The sequence below is a fragment of the Labeo rohita genome, chromosome 24 (assembly GCF_022985175.1).
Source record: "Labeo rohita strain BAU-BD-2019 chromosome 24, IGBB_LRoh.1.0, whole genome shotgun sequence".
Classification (NCBI taxonomy): domain Eukaryota; kingdom Metazoa; phylum Chordata; class Actinopteri; order Cypriniformes; family Cyprinidae; genus Labeo; species Labeo rohita.
This window is the reverse complement of record NC_066892.1, coordinates 3,169,564-3,197,215: the sequence shown is the minus strand read 5'-3', so window position 1 is coordinate 3,197,215 and position 27,652 is coordinate 3,169,564. Positions and strand designations below refer to the sequence as shown.

General features: G+C 36.0%; 1 protein-coding gene across 1 annotated transcript in view; it reads right to left on the bottom strand.

Annotated features, from left to right (window-relative positions):
* The window catches only part of dnah3 (dynein axonemal heavy chain 3), a 48,725-nt gene that overhangs the window by 11,237 nt on the left and 9,836 nt on the right, over window positions 1-27,652 (bottom strand). Inside the window, exons 3-47 of the mRNA XM_051097881.1 lie at window positions 22,155-22,250; window positions 21,884-22,079; window positions 21,769-21,802; window positions 20,961-21,075; window positions 19,524-19,716; window positions 19,124-19,319; window positions 18,921-19,046; window positions 16,461-16,656; window positions 15,309-15,488; window positions 14,845-14,978; window positions 14,654-14,750; window positions 14,379-14,557; window positions 13,129-13,313; window positions 12,861-12,984; window positions 12,627-12,780; window positions 12,330-12,474; window positions 11,897-12,108; window positions 11,385-11,476; window positions 11,141-11,255; window positions 10,540-10,656; window positions 10,114-10,293; window positions 9,887-10,023; window positions 9,555-9,756; window positions 8,620-8,712; window positions 8,433-8,543; window positions 8,210-8,324; window positions 7,938-8,136; window positions 7,569-7,677; window positions 7,340-7,453; window positions 7,036-7,212; window positions 6,756-6,847; window positions 6,445-6,664; window positions 6,237-6,371; window positions 5,626-5,737; window positions 4,335-4,576; window positions 4,147-4,247; window positions 3,877-3,982; window positions 2,950-3,079; window positions 2,623-2,859; window positions 2,344-2,447; window positions 1,274-1,568; window positions 943-1,122; window positions 741-864; window positions 413-569; window positions 189-332 (exon numbers count right to left, since the gene is read on the bottom strand). Coding sequence (XP_050953838.1) covers window positions 189-332; window positions 413-569; window positions 741-864; window positions 943-1,122; window positions 1,274-1,568; window positions 2,344-2,447; window positions 2,623-2,859; window positions 2,950-3,079; window positions 3,877-3,982; window positions 4,147-4,247; window positions 4,335-4,576; window positions 5,626-5,737; window positions 6,237-6,371; window positions 6,445-6,664; window positions 6,756-6,847; window positions 7,036-7,212; window positions 7,340-7,453; window positions 7,569-7,677; window positions 7,938-8,136; window positions 8,210-8,324; window positions 8,433-8,543; window positions 8,620-8,712; window positions 9,555-9,756; window positions 9,887-10,023; window positions 10,114-10,293; window positions 10,540-10,656; window positions 11,141-11,255; window positions 11,385-11,476; window positions 11,897-12,108; window positions 12,330-12,474; window positions 12,627-12,780; window positions 12,861-12,984; window positions 13,129-13,313; window positions 14,379-14,557; window positions 14,654-14,750; window positions 14,845-14,978; window positions 15,309-15,488; window positions 16,461-16,656; window positions 18,921-19,046; window positions 19,124-19,319; window positions 19,524-19,716; window positions 20,961-21,075; window positions 21,769-21,802; window positions 21,884-22,079; window positions 22,155-22,250 — 6,702 coding nt within the window. The remainder of the gene's footprint in view (window positions 1-188; window positions 333-412; window positions 570-740; window positions 865-942; window positions 1,123-1,273; window positions 1,569-2,343; window positions 2,448-2,622; window positions 2,860-2,949; window positions 3,080-3,876; window positions 3,983-4,146; window positions 4,248-4,334; window positions 4,577-5,625; window positions 5,738-6,236; window positions 6,372-6,444; window positions 6,665-6,755; window positions 6,848-7,035; window positions 7,213-7,339; window positions 7,454-7,568; window positions 7,678-7,937; window positions 8,137-8,209; window positions 8,325-8,432; window positions 8,544-8,619; window positions 8,713-9,554; window positions 9,757-9,886; window positions 10,024-10,113; window positions 10,294-10,539; window positions 10,657-11,140; window positions 11,256-11,384; window positions 11,477-11,896; window positions 12,109-12,329; window positions 12,475-12,626; window positions 12,781-12,860; window positions 12,985-13,128; window positions 13,314-14,378; window positions 14,558-14,653; window positions 14,751-14,844; window positions 14,979-15,308; window positions 15,489-16,460; window positions 16,657-18,920; window positions 19,047-19,123; window positions 19,320-19,523; window positions 19,717-20,960; window positions 21,076-21,768; window positions 21,803-21,883; window positions 22,080-22,154; window positions 22,251-27,652) is intronic.

Here is a 27,652-nt window from a genome sequence, read left to right as displayed (position 1 = left end):
AAAAAAAAAAAAAAATTTTTGACCAAAGTAAGAGGGATCATATTTCACCTCCAAATTAAAATTAAATAAATAAAGAGTGGTTTACATTTACTTAATTTTCTTAAAAATAAATTAAACAAATTCTAAATAATTTATTTTTTCCCGGTTTTGATTTTGTGGGAGGTGAAATATTTCACAGTAATTATTACCTTATCAATGCTTTGCTTGAAATACGCTGATGTCCTTTCTTTGACAATACTAAAAAATTTCTCTCTGTCTTCATTATCAATCAGTCGATCGTAAAACACCCGATACACCTCATGGATCCATAAACGGATTAGTTTATCACCTTCCTGATGAAAAAAGAAGCACAAAACTAAAAAACTGTATTCACTTTGCCTTTACATAGAAATGCATGCATGTTTGTGCTTACCTGCATGTGTGTTGATGGACAGAGCATTACGCCCCTAATCACCCTTGCAAAATCTCGCAGGTTGAAAATATAATGAGATTTAGATGGTGTTGGGAGGAAACTCTCAATTGCATCCTTGTATACTGCCATAGTAGCTTGAACCATGATTTTACCCAACCTACAACAAACAAACATGCACAAAAATGTTTAAATCATGATTTTCAGCTTGTGTAAAAATCCAAATGACCGCAGGGTTTCCACAAAAAACTATATGGAAACTTAAAAATGTTCTACTTGTAGAGTGTGTAGAGTATTTCATGAAAATATTGGTTTCATATTTTAATACCACCTGTAGAAAGAGGCATCAAAACCATTGCTGAAGTGCCAGTCGGTGATGGATGTGAAGATGTTGCTTAGAGTCTCATCATCGAATGTGTCGATCGATATAATGTTGAGGTGACGTGTAAATCGTCCTGTGAGGGTGGAAAGATGCAAAACAGTGACGAAGAAGATTATGATTATGTGATGAGCATTTAGCATTAGAGATTTACCTGTAATGTCATTTCTCCCTCCACCAGGGGGCCCCATAGCAGACATATACAGAACATCCTCAATGTCCAGTCTGGATGTGTCTTTTTTATCATACCAATGATGATGATCGATCCACTGGCGCAAGAGTTCAATGGGCGGCTGAGCACCGTATATTTCCTTTGCAGGCATGTTCAGATCATCTAAGTATTACAATATAAAATTTATTACAGGACAGTAGTATGTTACCTCATGTAATTGCATTCATAATTAAACTTGACAGAATGATAGAAAAGTAGATGGCAGGGCTGTACAATAAATGTACTCAATCAATGCACTAAATCTACTTCCTACCAACATAGATAATGCATTTCTTCCCCATCGGTGGCCCAAACACGCCCTTACGGCGACGGTCCAGCTTAGACATGATGATGTCCTGGGTTTGGTTGGCAGAGGTCCGGGCGGAGAAGTTAATGCAGATGGGAGTGTAGCGCTCCTTGGGAAGCGACATCAGGAAGTTGTTGTTGATTACAGACTTTCCAGTTCCTGTGGGTCCCACGATCAGTATGGGGATCTCGTGTGACAGATACGTCCTGAGGAAGAAGAGCTGACGGGATGTTTCAGCCGTGGGTATGATAAGATCAGACACCTGAGAAAGAGAGACAGAGACATCAAAGCAGGTATAAAGAGAGTAACTCTTGTTTCCTTTCGATTCATTCACTACTGGTAGAAAATGACATCCTTTACATGTTTACTTATGTATTTAGAATTAACATTCAGATTAATTTCTAGAGTTTATGTTTAGATTTATGATTTATGTTTATATTAAAGGGAGACACTGCAGGCAAAAACACACGGCTGTCAAATTTTGGGCAGATTTGGGGCTTTTTGGATTTTCATAAAGTGTTTATTCAGACTAGTGGAAAGAAAACATCCAAAAGACACTGTTAAGTGTTTCTTTTGTAGCACTTTATCTATTTGTCAATAGATTTCAATACATATTTTTACACTGAGCCATAAATCTCCACTTCAGTAGCACTTACAAACACCAAACTTTACATTTTAATTCCTGTCTATATCCTGAAGGTTTTTACAGAGGGATCTGTTCATATATAATTTGCTTGATTATATACAACATTTTATTCCTCATGAAAATATTGTTTTTTGTCTGTTCTAAGTATTTTCTGAATTATGGAGTGACAAAATGAGATACCCAAAATCCCCTCTGTAAAACATTTAACTCTGATATGTAAAAAAATTTTTTTTAAACTTACTTTATCCAGTGTTTAGAATTTTGTACTAGAAATGTATTTTAATTTTACAAATTAGCACATATTTATACAAGTTAACAAAAATGTTTTTGGTTTTAGTTATGGTTTTATAGCCTTTGTTAACTATAATAACCCTCCTATTTGTGAACTAACTTTTGCGCCGGCAGGTATGACTTTGTCCTCTTTAGTGATGGATTCAGTCCAGTTGTTCCACTGACCAGGACCCTGCTTATGAAAATAATAATCATAGACGGTGCCTATGTGGAGAACAGAACAAACAGACAGCAGACAAGATTCATAAACAAAATGTTTTTAAAGTTACTGTATATGACACTCAGCTTTGACTTTTGGTTTGATCAGGTTCTTTATACATAAAAAGATGCTCTCTTGGAATCTTGTCATTAAAAAGCCAACCAAAAATATCATGCGGACCTCTCTCCGGGAACACATTGTTCTTGGTGAGTTTCACACTGTGGGGTCGCTGGTGATTGGCGTTTGTGCCCATGATAAGGTTTCGGTAGAAGACGTCAAACTTCTTCCTGCTGTTGCCGTTGATGGTTCCTCCCAAACTCCAGACCACAGCGAACAGAAACAGGGCCTGAAGCCACAGCGTCACCTGCTGACTCGTCATAGATTCTGCTCCTTCCTGTCCTGACTGAAAAATCTCATCTGCATGAACACAATCAAATTGGACATGAGCAAACAGACTGAAAAAAGACTGAAAGTATATATAATGCACATATTTGTATGTGCATGTACCCAGTAGGCAGGTATACAGGCGCATCAGACTGTAGGCCAGGTGAATGGGTGACGTCTGAACTAAGAATCCACATTCATGGTAAATAAAGTCCAAACAAGGTTGAACCAGCCAGTTAAAGAGATCATTAATCTACAACAAAACACACATAGATGATAATTACAACATAATGATATTCAGAAGTGTTTTATTACTTTAACAGCATACATTAAAGAAGTCCACTTCCAAAACAAAGATTCACATATAATGTACTCACGCCCTTGTCATCCAAGATGTTCATGTCTTTCTTTCTTCAGTCGTAAAGAAATTATGTTTTTTTGAGGAAAACATTTAGCATTTTTCTCCATATAATGGACTGATATGGTGCCCCGATTTTGAACTTCCAAAATGCAGTATAATTGTGGCTTCAAACGATCCCAAATACGGTTGTATCCCAGCTGAGAAAGAAGGGTCTTATCTAGCAAAACGATCAGTTATTTTCATTTTATTTTCACGATTTTGAAGTTGAGGGAGAACATGAGAAGGGAGTTTTTTGACATACCCTAACTGTCATGAACCGGAACAAAAACAGTCCAGGCAGAGCAAGACAAGACGAGCGTCTGCCATTAAAAAGTATATAAATTGTATTATTTTTATGAAAATAACCTATCGTTACGCTAGATAAGACCCTTACTTCTCGGGTGGGATTGTTTACAACCACATTTGGGATCGTTTGATGCCGCATTTTGGAAGTTCAAAATCGGGGCACCATATCAGTCCATTATATGGAGAAAAATGCTGAAATGTTTTTCTCAAAAAAACATAATTTCTTCACGACTGAAGAAAGACAGACATGAACATCTTGGATGACAAGGGGGTGAGTACATTATATGTGAATCTTTGTTTTGGAAGTGGACTTCTCCTTTAAGATGCATGAGTGTGTTTCTCACCAGAGTTCTGTGTTCATCTGCCAGGCTCTCAGGCAACGCGTTCATGTAGGAGTCTCTCAGAGGCTTCCAGCCCAACTGATGCGGCTCCATATAGATCATACCGCATCTAAAACGCATACACATACACTCTCTATAACAAGCCATCATATTAATTTTGTTATTAATGTTCAGTTTCTTGCACAGACTGACTGTTTTGCTTCATAACACCTCAATATAACACATTCTTGCTGAATAGAAGCATTAATGTGGAACTGAGTGTTTGTTGTTTACCTGCTTACAGTAGCGGGTGATGCCTGCTCCAAATCTGCAGGCTCAAAGATCAGACTCATTTTAGGACTCATCTGAATGATCTCACCACTCATCAGGCACAGCTGTTCAACAGCAAAACACATCAGACGCCAGCACTGAACCTGAAGCCCTTCAGACATGGTAACTGCAACATTAAAATGTATGTGTACCTTCTTGTTGTCATCCAAAACAGTGTTCATATTTTCAATCCAGACCGCGTCAATGGGCCCGTCGAATATGATCCACTGGCGGTCGTCTGCAGTGCACTGGGCCTGTTGTCTGAATGAGGTGGCCAGAACGCCGTCTGACCACTCGTGACTTACCGGATCAAAACAGCCGTACAGCTGCCCCATAGTGATCGCCTTCGGATTAATGATACGAAAATCTACCGCAAACTCTTCCATTAGCCCTTCTATATAGACAAATAACAAACACACATACTATTCAACAAATGTTTTTTGATTTTTCATATGCATATACAGTCAAACCAAAATTTATTCAGACACCTTCAACATTTCCCAGTTTATTTGCTAGGTTAGAAAATGGTAATAAAATATGACAAGAATTCAAGAGTTAAACTGTGTCAGAACAAATTCATCTCGATAACATCGGATAACTTGAAAAGATATTTAACAAAACATGGGCAGGTCAAAGTGTCAAATCAAATTTTTGAGCCCAAATTTTCATCAGTTTTACTGGTAGTTCACTGTATAAAGAATTTTTAGGTACATCTCAGTTTACTTTATTTTGCTATCCTCACTTACATAAATTAACTATAGTCTCCTGCACCCACTAGTAAAAGAAATATCAAAAACTATATCTGGTTTCTAAATATTTTTTGGTTTGACTGTATAAACGTAAATACGCAAGAGTTCAAAAACTTTGAATAATTCTGAAAAAGACATGTCTCATGTTCACCAAGGCTGCATTTATTTGATTAAAAATACAGTAAAAACAGTAATATTATGAAATATTATTGTAGTTTCAAATAGCTGTTTTTTATTTGGATATGTTTTAAAAAGTAATTTATTTCTGTGATAAAAAGCTGAATTTTCAGCATCATTACCCCAGTCTTCAGTGTCACATGATCCTTCAGAAATTATTCTAATATGCTGATTTGCTCTTAAAGAAACATTTCTGATTATAATCAATGTTGAAAACAGTTTTTGCTGCTTAATATTTTTCATGGAAACCATGATATTTTACCATTCAAAATTTGGGGTAAGTAAAAAAGAATTCAGCTCTGCCATTTCTTAACATTACTGTTTTTACAGCATTTTTTAATTAAAAAAAATGCAGACTTAAAATTTTAAAATCTGAACTATTTAAAATTATTATAATTTAAACATTTTAATTTTTACAAACTTTTTTAACCAGTAGTGTATCTGTAAACCAAAAATTGATTAAAGAATAATTAATAAAAAAAATATTATGGATTGATTATTAATTATTATGGATTACCCTTATAAAGGTCTCCCAAAGCTCCAGCCAGAACTTTGTAAGCTGAAGTTTTTCCACCCATAGGCTCACCAACAATCATGAAGCCGTGTCTGACCAGCATCATCTCATACACCTGAACACAGAATAAAACTGATCAACTAATTTCTTTTTTCACTGAACAAACAGTTTCAGCTACAAAAAAGAAGCCTGACTTGTTGCATTAATATGGATTAGCATCTCCTTTTTGCAGCAACTTCAAACTAGTGCTGTGAAAGTTTTTCTTTGTGTACTGTGTAATATTACTGTGTAATATGTCTGTGTACTGTGTATATTTATTATGTATATACAAATACACACACATGCATGGATATATTTAAGAAAAGTATGTATTTATATAATATTAATTATATCAATAAAAATATGCATGTAAATGCATGTGAATATTTTCAAAATATTGCAATTAATCGTGATTATATTTCAAACACAGCTCAGTCAAACTGAATTTTATAACAGTTTTACAACAGTGCTCATATATAAACTACTTTTTGAATGTCTGAATCTTAAGGCAGAATAAGTATAAAGACATCACAGATTGACTAGAGAGATGTATTGCCATTGATCAGATTTTGTACTTGTATAATTTTCCCGATGAACCACGGTACAGGCTGCAGCTTCATCTTAGCGATGTTGTCATCCAGAGCTTTTAACAGTAGCTCATAATCTGGTTTGGGTAGCACCACTCCAGGGAAGAGATCAGTGATGATTCCCTATAACACAAACACACATCAATAACCACATGCAAAGTCATACAAACCGAATACTTCATTGACATCCACACACCTGAAACAGAGGTAAATCCTGCGCAAGGAACTTGGCCATGTTGACATCCATGAGAGCTCTGAGTAGCAAAACGCTCTCGTCCTCTTCTGGGTATTTGAGTTTTAGGTTTCCCGCTGCAGTCAGGACCGATTTTACCGCACGCATCCCGTAATCGTAGTGGGGTTGAGACGAGAGCTGTTCTGAGCACAGACGATATGTCGCCACGATCTTCTGAGCCAGGCTGAAAAACACAAAACCAAGTCAAACTACTGGAACCTTTCCCCAAAATGAGATACTGATTAGTTTAACTATTTGACTGGACATGATTTTACCTCCGGGATGCTGTGAATCCCATCGAATAAAGTGATATCTCTCCAATCAGTCCATAATCTGGAACCATCATTGCAACTGTGCGGAACAAAGCCTACAAGCATGCAAACACACAAAATACACACAAAACATAAATATATAAAGGAATAAATGAATGAATGAATGAATGACTTAATTAATAAGCTTGCACTTTATTCACACAAAACTCTAATTTATCTCAAAACGAGCCTAAAAACAGGATGAGTGTGTGTATGAGTGTGCATTCAGCATGTTTTTGGTTACTTTTAGATTATCAGGCAGTTCTGCTCTGCCTGCGTATCCTGGGTTCATGGTGATAAACACACAGCAGGTTGGGTTTAAAGAGAGCTCAGTTCCCTCGAACATAAACGTCTTCATGTTTCGCATTATGGCCTGCTGAATACTCAAAATCTGCTGGGCGACCACAGACAACACCTCCACCTGACAGACAGCAACAGACATGGAGAGAAAATCTGATAAGTATTAACTAAAAAGTAGCATTTGTTTTATTTACTAATAAAGCTGTTACATCACCACTCATTTGTGGAGTTTAACTTGTATTACCAACCTCAATCCGGTTGAACTCATCAAAACATGCCCACGCCCCAGACTGTGCCAGACCCTTGAAAAATTTACTCATCGCTTTGTAGTCCAGACCATCGGAACAGTTGAACACCACACACTAAACACACATTCACACATTTGTCACTTACGTACAATAAAATGAACATCAAACCTAACATAATTTGTGCTTAGACTGAAATAGTAGCTGTATGTTGTAAAATTATAGTGAGCACCTGTTTGGCGAGCGCTTTGGCCAGATCTTTGGTCGTCTCTGTTTTTCCAGTTCCTGCAGGACCTTCTGGAGCTCCGCCCAGATTTAGCTTCAGAGCGCCCATCAGAGTCCTGTGGACCAATCAGCATTCAGTAGGTATTTTTACATGCACTATTTATCAGTTGTGTAAAATGAAAAAAATTGTTTCCGAAGTAAATATTTAATAAATATCCACTGACTACTTCGGTGACCAACATGACACCACTCAAAACTCTACAACTACACCCAGACTGTTAATCAACTGAAATCAACACTAAGTAAAATGACACTTAAATTAATCATAATGAAATATTATCATAATGTGCACAAGTATGTGTTCACGTCAGAGCACCTGTAGCAGCGGTCAGTTAGTGGTGTTATGACCAGACGCGGTGAGTTGCCGAGATATTCGTATCCGTATCTGATCACAGTGGTGATCATCCTTAACATGACCTCTCCATCCTCCCAGAAATACCGCAGCTGGGAAATCCACTGGAAATCATTCAGAGACGAAACGCCATCCTGAGCCAGCTTGCACACAACATCACGTGCTGCATGGGACAAAGGGCAAAGGTCATGACCTATACAGACGTTATAGAGACAACATGCCAGAAGGACACTTACCATGAACATCAATGACAATAAGAGCTCCCAGAGTCATCCTGGCCCCACCCGGCAACTTCCCTCTTACCAGCTCGACTATGTCAGCGATCTGAGCATTGCTCTGTTCAACATAAGCCTGAAATACATGCAAGACAGAAGCTTCACACAATATTTATACATTCTGACCAGCTCCACTCAATCAGATCTGCTCTGAATGCTCATTTTTGTGTGCACGTGTGCTCACAGAAAGAGTGTTGTTCTGTATGGCGTCAGATACTTCGCTGGTCCAGTAGATACAGGACGCACAGATCACAACCTGACCAGGCCACAACAGCACCCACTTGTTCCTGGGCATCTGAAACAAGCAGAATTAAACGCACATGATGCGCTGATCATATTCTATATGTGCACGAATGTTTGTGTGTTTATACCTCTGAGTATTGCTCCATTCCCCGTTTTATGACGTCTCTGATGCTCATCAGCATTGTGTTTTCAACCTGCAGAAGCCACTTCTCGACCATTCCCTAAAAAACATGATACTAATTTTTAAATGTGAGTAAATCTCACAAAACATGCCAGGTGAAATTCTACTCCAAAATCAGATTAAACAAATAAGAAATTATAATTTGCAAAAAGGAAAAATGTTTTGGATCATTTCTTGGTCCATGTACCTTCTGGTCATTTGATTTCCTACTTAAAAAGAAATAAAAATGCCTTTTATGAGATCTAAAATGACATGGAATAAAATATTCTAACAATACTTTTGGTCATACGAGTAGGAAACCCAAAGTAACAACAAAACGTTTTGTAAAATAAAAAAAACAAACAGGGTGCGCTGGGTGCACAAAAGTCTCGATCTGAATCAAATCATTGGTGAACCCAGACCAAAGTCCCGATCTGATTCAAATGATTTGCAAACCTGCAACGAAGTCCCAATCTGAATCAAATGATTCACAAACCCACACCAAAGTCCCAATCTGAATCAAATGATTTGCGAACCTTCATAGAAACCCCGATCTTAAACAACTGATTCGCAATACGCACTCCGAAGTTCCGATCGAACCTGCACCATTACTATAATATTTTTTTGTAAATCCAATTATTCTCAACTGTAAAAACATTACAAAATAAAGACTGTACAACAATTATGTACAAATACTGTAAAATTTCATCTAAATTACAAATACATTTTTGGTATTATGGTTTTAAGAATTGTAAGGAAAATGTTGCAAAAAAACAATGCACAAAAATCTTAATGGTTCTAAAACAATGCTTTTTTTTATGGAACACGCAGTATCTATTTCAAGTAAAAATGTATATGAATGCATAAGGGCAACTGCATATTTCAAGTGTATTCTGTCTGTACCTTGGCTTTAGCTGGGCAGATGGTCTCTATTAAGGGAACAATCTCTTTCTCTGAGCTGATCATTCCTGTGATCTCCAGGTCAGGGGTGAATTCTAGCTTAGCGATGCCTTCAAAACACTTCTTAAGATGAGGCTGGACGCGCAGCGGATCCTTAGTCTCAGACAAGATCTCCAACATCTCATCATTAGACAGGAAGAAAAACCTAAACAGGGAGAAATATACAGTGGTTAAAAGAGACCAGTGACTGACTAATAGTGACTCTGAACATTACACTGAGATTCAAGAAGGTGTTATAACATCATTAAGAGATAGATTTGAAAGTTTAATCATACCGAGGGAAGAAGAGTCTCTTTGTTTCCAGGTATGAGTTCAGACCCTGCTGTATTTCCTCTAGGAAAGTGTTGGATTCCTGAAGGCGGCCCAACATGTTGGGCTGCTCTGTGGCCACCAGTGCACGCGTGTCTTTCAGCTGTTAAAAACATTTAATATGAATATGCACATCTTTTTCACTTGCTAAACCTGATAACTGTCAGATACAGCTTATAACAATCACACACACCGCTTCAGCAACAATGTTTTTCCAATAACTGTCTACGATGGCAAACTTGCGTCCGTTCTCTGGCATCTGTGCGATGATGTCCTCTGAGCTGAAAATGGGCTCTAGATACATCCACATGCTTTGACACTGCAACATCGCATCCAATATATCCTGCATCCGCTGCAACTTCTCCTCCCAGGTCTAAAGAGAGACACAGAAACTATTTAAAGGGTCAAGGGTCATATTATCATTTTGTAAAGTCATTTTATAAGGTTATATTATTTATAGAATTTACATCACTGGTACAACAGAAAACAGTCTGTGACAGGAAACCATGATTAACTTTTATATTAATAAATTGACTTAATTTTCTTTTAGGTTAGTAATAATTAAAACTCTATGCAGGTAAAGATTATGACCTTTTTAAAACAAATTTAAGTTATGAACCTTTGCATCGGCCTCAATGGGTTTGATGAATGGAGATCCTCTCATAGTCTGAGTCTTGATAATGTGATCGTCCAGCAGCAGCTGAATATCATCTACTGCTGATAAAACACTTGTACCCTTCACAGACAAATATACAAACGCACAGAAAGATAGAGCAAAAGAAAGAGGAATAAAATTGTTAAAATAAACAGTCGTTTTATATAACAAAGTCAATTTTAACAATAATAATTTTTGATAATCCAGTAGTGATTTATCTGAAACACTGAGATTCCAAAATGGAAGACCAAAATGGAAAATTAAGTTTATTTAATGATAAATTAATCTAATTGATTTAATAATCAACACTCAAAAAAGAACAGGGTTGTTTATAATTGCATAACATTTAAACTGTCAATTTTATATCAGCTTTTTATTATTATTTTTTTTTTTCTAAAACATTGAGATTCCAAAATGGAAAACCAAAATGGAAAATTAAGTTTATTTAGTAATAAATTTATCAAATTGATTTAATAATCAAACCTCAAAAAAGAACAGAGTTGTATATAACTGCATACCATTTAAATTGCCAATTTTATATCAACTTTTCACTTTGACTTTTTACCGTGTCCTTATACGGGGAAAACCCAAAGCGGAGCTCGGCCCACTCCTGTTTCATCTTCTCCAGAGACTTTTCCAGAGAGTATTCCTTACTGGCAGATGCACCGATTTCCTCCAGCCTGCATAAAAAGTGAATCTGACACACTTAGATTCAGATTGCAGTGGGCGACAACAAATATCACAAATAAAAATAAGCTTTTTACAGCCAAAAATTGGCAACTTTTGATTGCCAAAGGTCAGTCTCTTACTTGTCTGAATACTCTGACAATCCAAGCTCCACCATCTTGAGGAGCGGGGTGTCCTTGTCCGGCTTAATATCAAATCCCACTGTATTACTGATCTGATATCAGCCAGAAAAATAATCAAAAGAATAAACGCAACTTTAATGGTAATTACAAGTGAATAACTTCTTTAATCTAGTGCATATGCCTGAACTGTTCAAAGGAATCGATTCACTAAAATGACCCAAATGTGACCTTTCCTTTAAACGCCTGTGAGTGAGTTTCACAGACGGAGATCAGTGAAGCAGGGGTCATCAAACTGGGTCCTGCAGGGCCGGTGTCCTGCAGAGTTTAGCTCTAATACCAATTAAACACACCTGAACCAGCTAATCAAGGTCTTAGTAGGTATGCTTAAAATTTCCAGCCAGATGTGTTGAGGCAAATTGGAGCTAAACTCTGCAGGACTCCGGCCCTCCAGGACCACATCTGGTGACCTCTGCAATAAAGCATTATGTTATTATTATATAATACTGTCATACCATCTCCCAGTGTCTGTCCTTCAGGCCTGGATTGCAGATAGTTGTCAGAATGGGAAGGTGCTGTTTGAATTTGTCAATTTTTTTCTTAAAGTTTTCTGTGACACGCCCAGGGGACGTCCTCTCTGAGAAGATCTTTGTGAGTTTGTACATGGTGCGCCACATGTTTCCCAACTCCTCTGATACCGTTTCTGCATTCAGTTGCCGGAATGGACCTTAAGAGCACATGCACAAGACATATGAAACAAACATATAATCGCATGGTAAACTAATGTTCGATGCCACTGATTAAGATGCTTTGAAACAATGCCTGAGACTGAAAAACAACATTCTCTAAAGAGACTAAATTATGCCTTTCTTTATTATACAAATGTTTGTCCAAGCAAATGCAATAATTCATGGGTGTGAACAGGAAAGATGACAGCATGTGCTTTACCATTCATCCACACATCAGATTTGGTCTGAAAATCAAGAGCTGTGATCCACAGTTGGTCGTACGGCTGTTTTTTGGCCAATATTGACTGTAAGATGGGAAACTGACTCTGTTCTTTGTCCAGCAAACCTTCTTCTTTATTAATGCACTGAAATAAACACATATTTACATTTATCTACTCATACATATGTATACGATTCTTTCAGTATTGAATGAAATGCATTTATGTTTTTTTTTTACCTGCAATGCATTTTTAAACCATATTTCATGTTAATCTAATACATAGTTTCAAGCACAAACCTCTATCTCTTTGACAGCAGCCTCCAGGCTGGTGCTGATCTTGTTGAGTTTCTCCACATTGATCCTACTTTCCTCCAAAGTCATCTTCTCTTTCATCTTAAAGATGTCCACCTCTTTGTCCAGTCCCTTCAGCATCTCCTCCAACTTCCCTACTCTGAAAATATAACATGATAGCCATCAGGTTTGTTTACACCGTGTATGTTGCGTTTGATGTGTGTGTCTGTGTTTAAGCACCTTTTCATCAGATCAATCTCAGCCTGATCTTTCTGATTGTTCAGTTTATCCTTACTGGCTTCAATTGAAGACAGAATCTGTTCAGGCCAGTGGATCAAAGTGCTAAACAACTTCATATCCTCCGCTGTGAAGAGAGAAAGATTTGTAAAGTTTTAAGGAGTTTTAAAGAAAGTGTTCCCAGACAAAGCTCTAGACTGAGACCACATGATTGGTTGAAATATTAGTATTTTTAGTGTATTTAAGTAGTGTGGTGTTGCCATATTTGTACCTGGAAGAGTGGCATAGTCGAGCATGAAGTCAAGCCTCTTGACAGCTTCCTCAATCTCATGGCGGAGTTTGTGTACTGTGACTTCAGTTGTGTGTCTCAGGTACTGGTTTAACTCCACCAGCTCCTCTGTGTTACTCAGCTTGCTTGTGATTCTGTCCGTAATCTCATCGTAGCGACGGCAGATACTATGAGAGAATAATAAATGCTATATGCTATAATATAATACCTTTTATACAATATGCTGTTAGCTAATGCAACTGCGCTTAACAAAAACTAAAAACACTTTTCATTTACCTAATGTTACACATTTCACAAGTTGTAAACGGTAAAAATTCACCAGATGTCATCATACTTTGCCTAGTTGATTAATCACAGTACATTAGGACAACAGTTATACGTTTTCTGAAATGGTCTGGTAAAACATGTAAATGAGGCATTATCTAATTAAATATGCACAAATTTCGCAAAAATAAATAAATAAAACCGAAATTTGAACATCAGATAAAAGCCAAATTCTAAATTCTTATTTTATTTTGTTCACATATTAGATGTATTTTGGATTTCTCTTTTTACATCGCATGATTTTCACCATGTTTTTTTTTATATTAAAAATACACTGCTGCTCAAAGTTTGGGATTAATACAATTGTTTATGTTTTTTAAAGAATTCTTATATGCTCATCAAAGCTGCATTTACTTGATCAAGAATACAGAAAAAAACTTAATATTGTGAAATATTATTACAGTTTAAAAAAAGTGGTGTTCTGTATTCATATATTTTAAAATATAATTTATTCCTGTAATGCAACGCTGAATTTTGATCAGCCATAACTTCAGTTTTCAGTGTCACATGATTCTTCAAAAATCATTCTAATATGCCGATTAATTACTGTTATTATGTTGGACTGATATATATGATATATATGTTGAAAACAGCTGCTTAATATTTTTTTGGAACCTGTGATTCTTTTTTCAGGATTCTTGATGAATGAAAGGTTAAAACAGCATTTATTGAAAATATTTTTTTTTCTAACAATATAAGTCTTTGCCATCTCTTTTTTTTGATCAATTTAACACACCCTTGGTGAATAAAAGTACTAATTTAAAAAAATAAAATGACCCCAAACTTTTAGATGGTAATTTATATTACTATACTTTCAAAAGCACTGTATATTATTAAGAGTTACTGAGTGACTGATTCATTTGTAAAGAATTTCTATGTGCAGAATATTTCAGGTTGTTTTCTCCCACCTCTTGTTGAGTTCTCGGTTCTCCTCCATCACAAATGTGGTAAGAAGATCTATGAGATGGTCTGCCTTGTCACACAGATCTTGATTCAGGTTCACCGCATCCAGACAGACCAGGGACAGCGGAACTGTCGCATGCAGCGATGCAATCTCCTTCCACACATTCTGCACACCTGTGATTTTCTACAGGGTCACACAGTAGAAACATCTGGCTTTACAAGGAAGCATTTCACCTCTGTGTTATCTATAAGGCTGTGATGCACACACTAGAACAGCTACCTTAGTAAAGCCTTGCAGTGAGTGTTTGGCTTTAAGAAAGTTCAGTATGTCCTGACGGTCCAGTAAGTCAGTGTACTTCTTATACACATCCAGATACCTACACAACACATCACAGATTCACCCACAGGCAAACTAGTGTGATTCAATCTTAATTTGAAGATTTTCTAATGAAAAACATGATGATAGTGGACCTTTGGGGCCCAATGGTGTTCCTCTGGAAGATCTCTCTGGCTCTGTTCACGATGTCTGTCACCAGCATCTCGTCGTGGCTCACTGTGCGTAGCGTTATAGTTTCGCCCACCTCTGAGAAAAGCTTACACTCCACCTGTGAGAAAACACTTTTCAGTTTTAGCTTTAAAATGTGCAGGATCCATTTTTCTGCCTTGCATTGGGCCATGATTCAGAAGCAGCACTAATTATAATTATAAACAGTCTTTTGAGTATATGTGCATCTTGCAACTTCTGTTACATGTTCTTTATACTTTCAAAATCTCAGATGTTTAATTTTCACTGTTTGTGTGACAAAATATCTTTTTCCAAGCTGACCAAAGTGATATATCAGCAGAATCTCTTGCATCTTCTTATTTTCACCTCAGATATAATATTATACAATACTACAACAGTTCTCTTTTTGGTAAGAAGTATATATGTGTACCCGGGGTATGTTGTGGGCGCTGTTGATGATCTGTGTGAACGCTTGCTGTATGAGTTCCCAGCAGCTCTCCAGTGAGGGTTCAAATGCAATTTTGGGCTCCTCGAGTCTCAATTTCACCAGTAACACTGGACGCTGCGTGTACTTCAGCTCATCAAAACACTCCCCGAAATCATTACCATCCTGCCAGAAAAAAAACATACATACAGTACACACATATATAAACAAATGCACATTTAACATGAACAGTACTGACTCTAAAATTGTTTTGGATGAAGTCCAAATCAATTGTAAAAAAGTCTAATTTATGCACTAGTTTAAGTAAAGATGACAAAATGTATGTTAGAACAAATTTCTATTATAAATAACTGTTGCTTGTCTATTATTATTTAGGGTAAATCCATGCAAACGTCAACCTTACCATGAAAAAATTAAGTTTTTACCATAGATTTTTACTATAGCACATCAACATTTGGTGGTTCAAATACCCATGTGAGGTCTCTCTTAATTTTTTTAAAGCATTTTTTTTTATTTTTAGTGCATGATTTTCCATAGTCTGGTAAGTGCTATTTTCAGGCTTGTCACATCCAATAACAGTACATATTCCTCATAAATAGGCACATAAAAATTAAAATAAAGTAACAATTATACGTTCTGTGAAGAGCCATCCCTTCTCTATTTGTTGGGTATTATTGCGTCTGGTTTGTGCATTTTAATTTGCAGAAATCTTACAAAGTATGTAGTCTCTCAAAAACTGTGTTCTTTTTTGTCACATCTATAATGCATGATTATTTCCCTTTTTTAACACAGAAAACTTGTGCATAGACTTATATTTTTCTGATATTTAGACTCTGTCAACAAGGGTTTATTAAAATATAAACAGATGGTTCGGTATATTGGTAACACATACATTCTCTAAGCATTTACATGTCACATCCATAACGCAAAATGTCACATCCATAACGCTGGATTTGCCCATTATTATTACTATTATTTGTTCTTTAATAAACATAATGATTTATTTAAACCTTGTGGCTGTTTTATAAAACCATAAAATACAGAAGGCAGTATGCTAGAGTAATTTTGCAGTGGTATAATGTGTATAGAGCATCAGCATGATTAAACATACAGTATCAGTGTCACTGGTTTTTGTACCTGATGAATTTGGAAAAACTTCAGGAGATCCTGCAGCGATGCGACCACCAGACTGCGCAGCTGCAGTGACATCAGTGCGGCCACACAATAAAAGAGTTTCTGTGCCTTTACCGGGGCAATGCTTGCTTTTTTCGGCACCAGTGGCAACCACGAGTCTTTAAAGGTCACAAAAAGAGAAGCACAGCGGGGCAGCCAACTACACAACACACAAACAACAAAGAAAACGGGTGATAGATTATTCTTTTTTATTTCAATTTTACCTTCATTTTACTGCTTGACTGAATATCAGTTCTTGAGTTAGTATAGTTTGTATGTTCATAAAACAAATACCAGTTTGATTTATTTTCTGTGAATATTTTCTAAAAGTAAAAAATATTCTCAAATGTCTCTAACTTCAAAAGTTAAAGATAAAAGGGTCTCTGAAAACTGATTTTTATGTCATATGTTTTTGAGAGGTAAAATATGATGGATAGAAAAGAAATAGTCTTACACAAAGTTATTATTAAGGCTTAAGAAAACACAAAGTTACTGACTGATTCAGTCAGTTCATTCAGTAAAGGATGCGTCAAACTGCAATTCACACTTCCTGCAGTATATCTTCTGAACACTTTAGAGTGATTGTTGCTGTAGCACCGCTGACACCCTACGTGTTAAAGCAGGTCCAGATTGCTCTTTATTTCCCCATTGTTCAAACCCTCATTCAAGGCTTATATTGTCTGCTTGTCTCTGGGTGGTTTGAGGAGACCATGGATACAGAGTTGAGAACAAAGGTAGTCAAGACGAAGAGAACTATTTAAACAAAACACACTAGTCTGGACACAGCGCTGACCTTATTCAAACACACATTTACCCCAGTCCAGTAAATGTTCAGTATGCAAAAACAGACAAACATCAACTGCTAATTTCTGTGTCATAATCTTATATGTAAATACAATATTGTATTGGTATTGTAAGTTTCTGAATGAATCAGTATGTTTGAACGAATTACTCACTCATAAACACAAAGTGAGTTGTTTTACCACTGAATGAATTGGTGCTTTCAAACAAAACAGTTGAGTGAATGATTTGATTGACTCACTCATAAAGATTAAGTCTTGTTTGTTCCAGTGTTATTTTTATATCTACAGGTTTTATTAATATTTTCATTTAATTTTAAGGCTGTCAGTCGATTATCCCTTTAATGTATTTATTATTATTATTTTTAATAAAATGATACTCTAAATAAGAAGCTAAATCTGCCAGCAGGTGGCAGTAAATGTCTTTATGAGTCATTCACTCATTCGATTTGATTCGTTCAAATGGCTGATTCATTCAGGAATGAAGTAAATGGCTCTCTTTATGAATGGGCTTTTGAATCATTGATTTACACTATTTGTTCAAAACGTGGATTCATTCAGAAACTAAACACTGTTGTGTTGCTCAGAGACGTGCAACAATTCTGCTATGGCCTCAAAGGTAATACGTTCTCTGCAAATTTGAGCAAAAACACGTAATATAGTGTTTAAAATATAACACAATATTAACTTCTTATTGACTGAACAATTGTATAAAATCACATTTAAGCTTGTAATAAATCGGGACAATAATCAGAACCTGTGTCATATTGCTCTTGCTGCTCGAGTGATATTGTGTGATATGTGATATATATATAAATAAGAAACAAAACACATATAAGGGCATTTTTTTGGCACCAATATTTTGAATTTTAGGGCATAACTGCATTCATGGAGTTGTTGTCCTGCATCATATCTTTCAACAGTCAACTGTATGAAATATAAGATAATGTACAGGTCTGGGTGTGGGGCCAGCGCGTTAACTGTGTTAAAATATTTAAATTGTGTTATTTTTTTCATAATTAATTAATTAGGTAAAATGCATTAAACTGACTGATATTTATATTTCAGTTTTAGTTTAAGATAAACTAAACAAAAATGAGAAACACTGCCTTGAGTTACGAACTGAAGTCATTTTTTGTAACGTTTTATTTTATTTCAGATAACATTGATTTTTATTTCAAGCAACTAAAATGTTTTTTAATGGTTTTAGTTTTAGCTAATAAAAATAGGTGTGGTCTGTTCATGAGTGAATGAATCAGTGTTGATTAATAAATCAGTTAAACCATTCAAATCACTCATTAAGGCAAGTCACTTGTTTGTTTGCTCCTAAAGAATCAGTGTGTTTGAACGAATTGCCTGAATGAATGATTCAAATGACTTGTACAGCTCTTCCTTCAAGTGCTTTGAGAGCTGTAATTATAGAACTGGATTCAGGTGACTACAGTAACAGGATTACAGAGAACATGAGAATGAAACCTACAGACACCAAATATATCATGTGTCTCGGCATGACTTCTCAGTCTGTACTGTTTCCGTTCATGTCCATGGCAGGACGTTATTTAAATGTCTGGTGATGTTTCTTGAACAGATAAATAGATATATAGATATACAGAAAGTCTCTTACGTGTTAAGAAGTTCATCTCTTGTTTTTTGACACTGTTGTCGCACCAGCTCCTCAAACTCTGTCGGCAAGAGGGGAAGATCAGCTGAGAGTAGATCGTCCAAATGTACAAACCGCAGAGACGAGAAACTATAAGTGAAACACAAAGAGATTATAAATGGGATCATGATGATTGAAACCATGATGGTGGAATCAGAGATGCCAACCTGTTCATCCAGAGATCCTGTACATGGAGCATCATAGGGTTAACAGTGTAGAGGTTCTCGGTCTGCCAGATGTGAGCCTCCCGGTAGCTCTCGGACCAGGGAACTGGTGCACGAATGACACGGGACGGGAACAACCGGGGAACAGCAGAGACTGACAGACGCTCCCGCTCCGCCGGATCTAGCAAGATATAATCGACTGCAAAAAAAGAAAGCAATGACGATAATGAAACGTGGCTTACTTAAAAAGCGACATACAAATAAGGAAGTGATTCAGGCTAGAAGGACAGTTCCAGACTGTAACCCAGGACAAAAATCTGCAAAAGCTGTGAAGTTTATTCCAGGCCTTACTGTTACCTGCTAAACTCTACATCATCTACATAGCTGGTGTTGTGTGTCATACCGATGCTCTTGCGTAGGCTGAATTCATAGTCTCTATGGACCTCCTCCAGGAGATCCTCCCGCATCTTCTGCATCTTCCGCTCATCACCTTGGAAACAGCTGGGTAGCAGCTTCAGGATAGAAGTGATCTGCTCTGGTGGCTGGGGGGCCAACATGTGGCCGTAAACACCCTCAGTGATATAGTACACATACCTCTGAGAGAGAAAGACGGAGAATTAACATGGATGGAGGATGGAAGTGAAAATCAAGAACAAGTTCTTACCTAAAATCAAATACATACAGTTGAAGTCAAAAGTTTACATATACCTTGCAGAATCTGCAAAATATTAATTATTTTACTAAAATAATAGGGATCATACAAAATGCATGTTATGTTTTTATTTAGAACTGACCTGACTAAGATATTTCACATAAAAGACGTTTACATATTGTCCACAAGAGAAAATCATAGAATTTATAAAAATGACCCCGTTCAAAAGTTTGCATACACTTGATTCTCAATACTGTATTGTTACCTGAATGATCCACAGCTGTGTTTCTTTTCTTTTTAGTGATAGTTGTTCATGAGTCCCTTGTTTGTACTGAACAGTTAAACTGTCCATTGTTCTTCAAAAAAATCCTTCGGGTCCCACAAATTTTTTGGTTTTTAGGCATTTTTGTGTATTTGAACCTTTTCCAAACAATGACTCTATGATTTTGAGATCCATCTTTTCACACTGAGGACAACTGAGGGACTCATATGCAACTATTACAGAAGGTTCAAACGCTCACTGATGCTTCAGAAGAAAAAATGATGCATTAAGAGCTGGGGGGTGAAAACTTTTGGAATTTGAAGATCAGGGTAAATTTTACTTATTTTGTTTTCAGGGAAACATATACATATCTTCGGTAGCTTCTTAAGGGCAGTACTAAATGAAAAAAAAAAAATCTGATATTTGGGCAAAATAAGAAAAATTTACACATCTTCACTATATTCAAAAGTTTACACCCCCCAGGTCTTGATGCATCATCTTTCCTTCTAGAGCAGGGGTGGCGAACTCCGGTCCTGGAGAGCCCTGCAGAGTTCAGCTCCAACCCTAATTAAAACTCACCTGCCTGTTGCTTTCTAGTAACCCTTCAGACCTTAATTAGCTTGTTCAGGTGCGTTTGATTAGGGTTGAAGCAAAACTATGCAGGGCTGCGGCTCTCCAGGACCGACGTTCGCCACCCCTGTTCTAGAGCATCAGTGAGCATTTGAACCTATTGTAATAGTTGCATATGAGTCCCTCAGTTGTGCTCAGTGTGAAAAGATGGATCTCAAATCATACAGTCATAGTTGGAAAGGCTGAAATATCGCCTCTTTAAGGTACTGGATTCATTACTAAGAATCAAACTGTGTTATAAAAATCCCATGAAACCACTGATATTAACTGGATGGATGGATGTTGCTAATACTTACCTCTAAATCTTTCTCTGTAGGCTCTGTTTGTTCCCTTCGACTTTGTGTCTCCTCATGCCTCATGATTTCAAGCTGCTGGTTCGGTGACAAAGGGCAGCTTGTATGAATGACAGGCGTTCTGTTTGTTAATAAAAGATAAACAAGTTGGTCCCTGCTGTCAATATATCAGTATTGAGTATAGTGAACTCACTGTCATGTTTTAGAAACATACATTAAAAATTTGCTTTGAAGTTTCTGGTGTACACCACCAGTCAAAAGTTTCTGAACAGTAAGATTTTGTATGTTTTTAAAGTTTTCTTCTGCTCACCAAGCCTGCATTTATGTGATCCACAATACAGCAAAATCAGTAATATTGTGAAATATTTTTACTGTTTAAAATAACTTCTTTCTATTTGAATATATTTAAAAAAATAAAATGTATTCCTGTGATCAAAGCTATATTTTTAGCATCATTATTCCAGTCTTCAGTGTCACATGATCCTTCAGAAAAGCCAACTGAAAAGCCAAATGTCAAATAAATGTTTTTGAGCAGCAAATCAGAATATTAGAATGATTTCTGAAGGATCATGTGACTAGTAATGATGCTAAAAATGCAGCTTTAAAATCACTGGAATAAATTACATTTTAAAATATATTCAAAAAAGAAAAGAGTTTCAAATTGTAAAAATATTTCAAAATTATAAATGCAAATAAATGCAGGCTTGGTGAAAAAAAAAAACTTAAAAATCGTACTGTTCAAAAACTTTTGACTGGCAGCGTATATGAAAGAGAAAGATGGCTTGGTACCTTTGTGCACGGGGGCGTAGATTGTCGCCTCCTTACAACCGAAACATCACTGTTGTCTTAAATGTGAAGTTAAGGAGAGACAATCTGAAAGTGTGTATTTAAGCATGGTTGTGTGTGTGCAAGACATTTAAGGATACGTGCAATCGCAGAACACTGAACTGAGTGACGCCTGTGGTGCAGATGCTGGATTCTCAGGTTTTGGCCTCTCGGGCTGTAGTTGTTTCCGATGGACTCAGAGGGACCTCTGTGGTGCCGCAGCTCCTTGTAGGGAACCGCAAGAGTCCGTGAGTGATTTTGCAGGAGGGGAGGGTATTTACTGTTATGGAGATAAATCTGTAACAGAAAGCAAATAAGCAAAAACATCCAGAAAACATGTCATGTAGATCTTGAGACACTTTATATACACACCTCATACAGGTCAGAGGGCTTCTGGGATGCGGGTAGGGGCGGCAGTCTAGGGAACCTCCCAGGACATCCCACATCATGCCTTGAGTTAGCATTCATCTGTGAGAAAGAACATTACAAATCAGAATTTGCCTACTTTTGTCTGCCTAAGTATTTCAATATATCTCTGTACACATTTACAAAATCCTGTCTAGATACACAACACACTGTGATGCCCAGAAATGCTGTCTAGGTAGGCAGCCTACTAGATATTGAGACACCGACGGTTTGTCTTTACAATTTTAAATGTCTTAACTGCCAATACAAAAACAAGTAAAACCTCACTTTTAATTATCTATAAGTGTAATAACTTTAAATAGTGAGGAAAAATAACACTGACATCACTTCTACCCTGGTGAAAAAACCAGCATATGGTGGTAGGTATGTTTTTATGCTGGAATGCTGGTTAGGTAGGTTTTGATGCTGGTTTATGCTGGTCCTTAGCTGGTTTAAGCTGGTCCTTTGCTGGTCATGTTGCTGGTCAAGGACCAGCATAAACCAGCAAAAGACCATCTTAAACCAGCATCAAAACATACCTACCAGCATATGCTGTTTTTTTTACCAGGGTAGTGAATACTAACTACAGTAACGTTCACTCTTTTACCATAACGGATCACTTTTCCTGGTGAAAAAAACAGCATATGCTGGTAGGTATGTTTTGATGCTGGGATGCTGGTTATGTAGGTTTCGTTGCCTGTTTAAGCTGGTCCTTTGCTGGTTTATGCTGGTCCCTTGCTGGTTTTTGCTGGTCATATTGCTGGTCAAGGACCAGCATGAACCAGCAAAGGACCATCTTAAACCAGCATCAAAACCTACCTAACCAGCATCCCAGCATCAAAACATACCTACCAGCATATGCTGGGTTTTTTTACCAGGGTAGTGAATACTAACTACAGTAACGTTCACTCTTTTACCATAACGGATCACTTTCCCTGGTGAAAAAACCAGCATATGCTGGTAGGTATGTTTTGATGCTGGGATGCTGGTTAGGTAGGTTTCGTTGCCTGTTTAAGCTGGTCCTTTGCTGGTTTATGCTGGTCCTTTGCTGGTTTTTGCTGGTCATGTTGCTGGTCAAGGACCAGCATGAACCAGCAAAGGACCAGCTTAAACCAGCATCAAAACTAGCTAACCAGCATATGCTGGTTTTTTCACCAGGGTAGTGAATACTAACTACAGTAACATTCACTCTTTTACCATAACGGATCACTTTCCCTGGTGAAAAAAACAGCATATGCTGGTTAGGTAGGTTTTGATGCTGGTTTAAGCTGGTCCTTTGCTGGTTTATGCTGGTCCTTAGCTGGTTTAAGCTGGTCCTTTGCTGGTTTTTGCTGGTCATGTTGCTGGTCAAGGACTTCACTGTGAATAAGCGATGTCTTTATGCACAATCTGTGAATAAGCGATATTCTTACATTTGTTTTGTTGTATATTGTTTTACTTTGTCCTGCTTTGGTTTTCGTTCAGATTTAGTTTTTATTTACCATGTTTCAACTGATTAAGCTTAATTCAGTTAGATGGCAATATTTCTAATTTTTAAGTAGTTTGTTCTTTTAATATATTATTAGGACCAGCATGAACCAGCAAAGGACCAGCATAAACCAGCATCAAAACATACCTACCAGCATATGCTGTTTTTTTCACCAGGGTTGAGCTTCAGGTAAGGAGTTTTTATTGACATTCGTTAACATACAATGTGTTTACCCTCCAAAACGATTATAAAGTTCTTACCTTCGGTCATTCCTCTTATAATCCGACATTAATTGCGTAGATAAACTGATTATTTAAACAAAACGCCTCACAACCGTTAAACGCGGACGACCCGTTTGCTAATGAACCGAGAGCTGTCACCGGTTGTCAATATGAGTGTTTGTTAACGGCTGTACTTGGTGACAGTCCCGCTAGTGTTTCACTATCGTCAGTAGTTTCACAAAGAGAGTTTGTGAAGCTGTGTCGCGTAAAAATAATATATTACTAGTAAAATATGACGTTTTCTAAAATAATAATGCGTACCTGTAAAGCCATTAAAACAACTGTCAGCAGGTTTCAAATAATAATATACAGTTTTTCACTGTAGTTGTAATACCACATTGTGAGCGCACAGTGTCGCTGTTTCACTAATCGTGAGGGCCTATTCACTGAGTAGTTAAAACACTGATAAAACAATGGTCATTGTTAGTACAAATGTTGAAATTACTTTTTAAATATATTTTGTGAAAAGGCTGACTATTTATAGATTATTAATATTTTGAATTAGTTCATAATATAAAAATATAATATTTTTATATTACTATAAAAAATATATTGCTTTTGTAATTGTTTGTTATTTTTTAAATATTAAAGGTTTTATTTAAATATGTTGTAGTATTTTATTAATATTTGTCTTATATTTTATACATTTTTACAATTATTAATAAATTAATTCATAATAAATACTGCATACATTTAATATATAATTAGTACATTTGTTTTGTTTTTTGATTTTGTTGCTTTGGTTTTTGTTCAGATTTAGTTTTTATTTACCATGCTTCAACTGATTAAGCTTACTTCAGTTAGTTAGCAATATTGACACCAAAAACATTTTTTAAGTAGTTTGTTTTTTATCTTTTTTGTATTTTAAGCTATTGTATTTTAATTTCAATTTCAACTAATTTAATTTTACTTTCAACTAATCAATAATTTCAATTAATGATTTTTTTTTTTGCTTTTGTTATTATTTTTTTTTAATTAAAGGTTTTATTAATATTTTGTAGTATTTTATTCATATTTGTATTTTTTTGCATTTTTAAAATAATAATTAATTAACAATAAATATTGCATATATTTAATTAAAGCATTTGTTTTGATTTTTTGGATTTTGTTGCTTTGGTTTTTGTTCAGATTTAGTTTTTATTTACCATGTTTCAAATAATTTTCAAGTAGTTTGTTTTTTAACTATTATTTGTATTTTAAGCTTAATTTCAACTAACCAAAAATTTATAACCACAAAGTTATTATTTTTTATTTTAATTATTTACTTTCATTTTATTTGTTTTTCTAAATATTTTATACATTTTTAAAATAATAAATTAATTTATAATAAATATTGCATATATTTAATATTTAATTAGGACATTTGTTTTGTTGCATATTGTTTTGCTTTGTCTTGCTTTGGTTTTGGTTCAAATTTAGTTTTTATTTACCATGTTTCAACTGATTAATCTTAATTCAGTTAGTTGCCAATATTTTATATTTTTAAGTAGTTTGTTTTTTCATATATTATTTGTATTTTAAGCTTAATTTCAACTAAACAATAATTTTATCTAATAAAAAATCTGTAAAAAAAAAAAAAATGTATTTATGCACTTCTATTTTTGTATATTTTCTTATGTGCAATTGTGTGCTTTTTTAGTCCCTTTTACATGGTTTATTGTCTGTTATCTGTTGTATAATATTACCTAAAAAAATAAATAAAAACTTTCCAGACCCCTGTGGGAAGTTTGAGTCTCTCCATAATAAAAGTCTCTGTGAGTGGCCTTTCTCCTTGTCCTGATTTAGATCTAATTATAGACATCTACAACCAGCAGAAACACTGCACTTTTTTATAATGCGCTCTTTCACTATATATATATACATTAACACAGGTATATATGTGTGTGCGTACAGGTGAGTGTGTGTTTTTGAGGTCACACTGCTAAACTCTCGAAATAAATAACCACAGAACTGGCAAAGGACCCGAGATGTGGACAGGAGCCATTCATCACCAGACCTTTACAGGGCAATCACCTATAGTAAAGTCTGCATTATTTAAGAGGGCGAAATAGAGGTAAACCCTACCGTCCTGTCCGATATTCCAGTTTCTGTCCCGTCAGCAGTTATTCTGTATTCCACACCTTAATCAGATGCATTAGCTAGAAAAGACTTGTGCATAAAGACATCGCTTATTCACAGATTTCTTTACGTACTTTCACTACCACACAAGGTCATCAGTAGAAGCGATCAGACACTAGTGAGTAATCCAGCACACATAGATCAACTAACTCAAGCGCTGTCAGCATCAAATAAACATGACTTCTGTGTTTACTGCTTTCAAACGTCTAAACAAGAACACAGTCAAGCTGCACAACTAGATTACACCACGAGACTGGACTAGATTACACCACAGATTACACTGGATCACAAATGCCTATCAAGACGACAACCAGTCTGACATTTAAGAACAGTAGGAATTCAGTCAGTAGGAATTACACTAGCGCTCAAAAATTCAGAATAATTAGGGTTTTTAAATGTTTTTGAAAGAAGTCTCTTCTGCTCACCGAGGCTGCGTTTATTTATTGAAATACAGTAAAAACTGTGAAATATTATTACAATTTAAAATAACTGTTTTCTATGTGAATATATTTTAAAGCGTAATTTATTTCTGTGATGCAAAGCTGAATTTTCAGCATCATTACTCCAGTCTTCAGTGCCTTCAGAAATCATTCTAATATGCTGATTTGCTGCTCAAGAAACATTTCTTCTTATTATAGAGACTTCTTTTCAAAATATGTTACCTACCCCAAGCTTTTGAACAATATGGTGTACATGCAATAAAGTAAAGTAATACAATAATGCATGGTATGAAAACATGAAAAGCGGATGCATTAAAAGTAGAAATTCTGGGTGCAAAATAACATTCAGCAAATCTTTAAAGTCAAACATGAAAGCATCTGCAACCCATTTGAAAGGGATTTAAAAGTGAAAGGATATGCAAGAGAAAAAATGTAGTTCAGGACTTCACATTTTGGCAATTGATTGGATGGTGCAATGTGGAGTTGAAAAATAAAAGGGATTTAATAGACAACGGAAAGATACGAAGATTTTTTGCTTTAGAATAACGTGCAGCAAGTAACTGTGCACAATAAGACCAGCAACATGCAAGAAAGGGTTCATTTTTGGACTGTATTGACCTATAAAACTGTCGTTTTACATTCTCACAGTCATCACAGCTCACATAGATGTTATATCACATCCCAGCTAAACCCAGATTTCCGTATATAACCTGTTAAAACGTAATATTTTGTGCATGGAACTTGATAACACATCAGTTCTGGAAATAGAAGTGGTTATGAGTGGGAGAGACTGAGCAAGAGAGAGAAAGAGAGAGAGAGAAAGCATGTAATTAGATGACTAAAGACTTAATTGTCTTTCATCTATAAAGACATTTAGAACACTCTGCTGTTCCAGCATGCAAATACAAGAAGACACATTCCCTCGCTCGCGCTCTCCTCTCTTTTCATGAAGTCAGCGAATCAGACACTCATTGTAAGCGTGATACGCTAATAGCTTTAACTGATTTTATAACTGCTTTCTCTGGACAGATCCCTCCGGGGGTGTTACACCAGCTCAGGCTATACATCTGCATTTTTCTGTGCATTTGAGTGATATTCAGACTTTAATTGCTTTATTAAAGCGGTACACCTTCATCCCAAACATGTCTAATCTCAGAA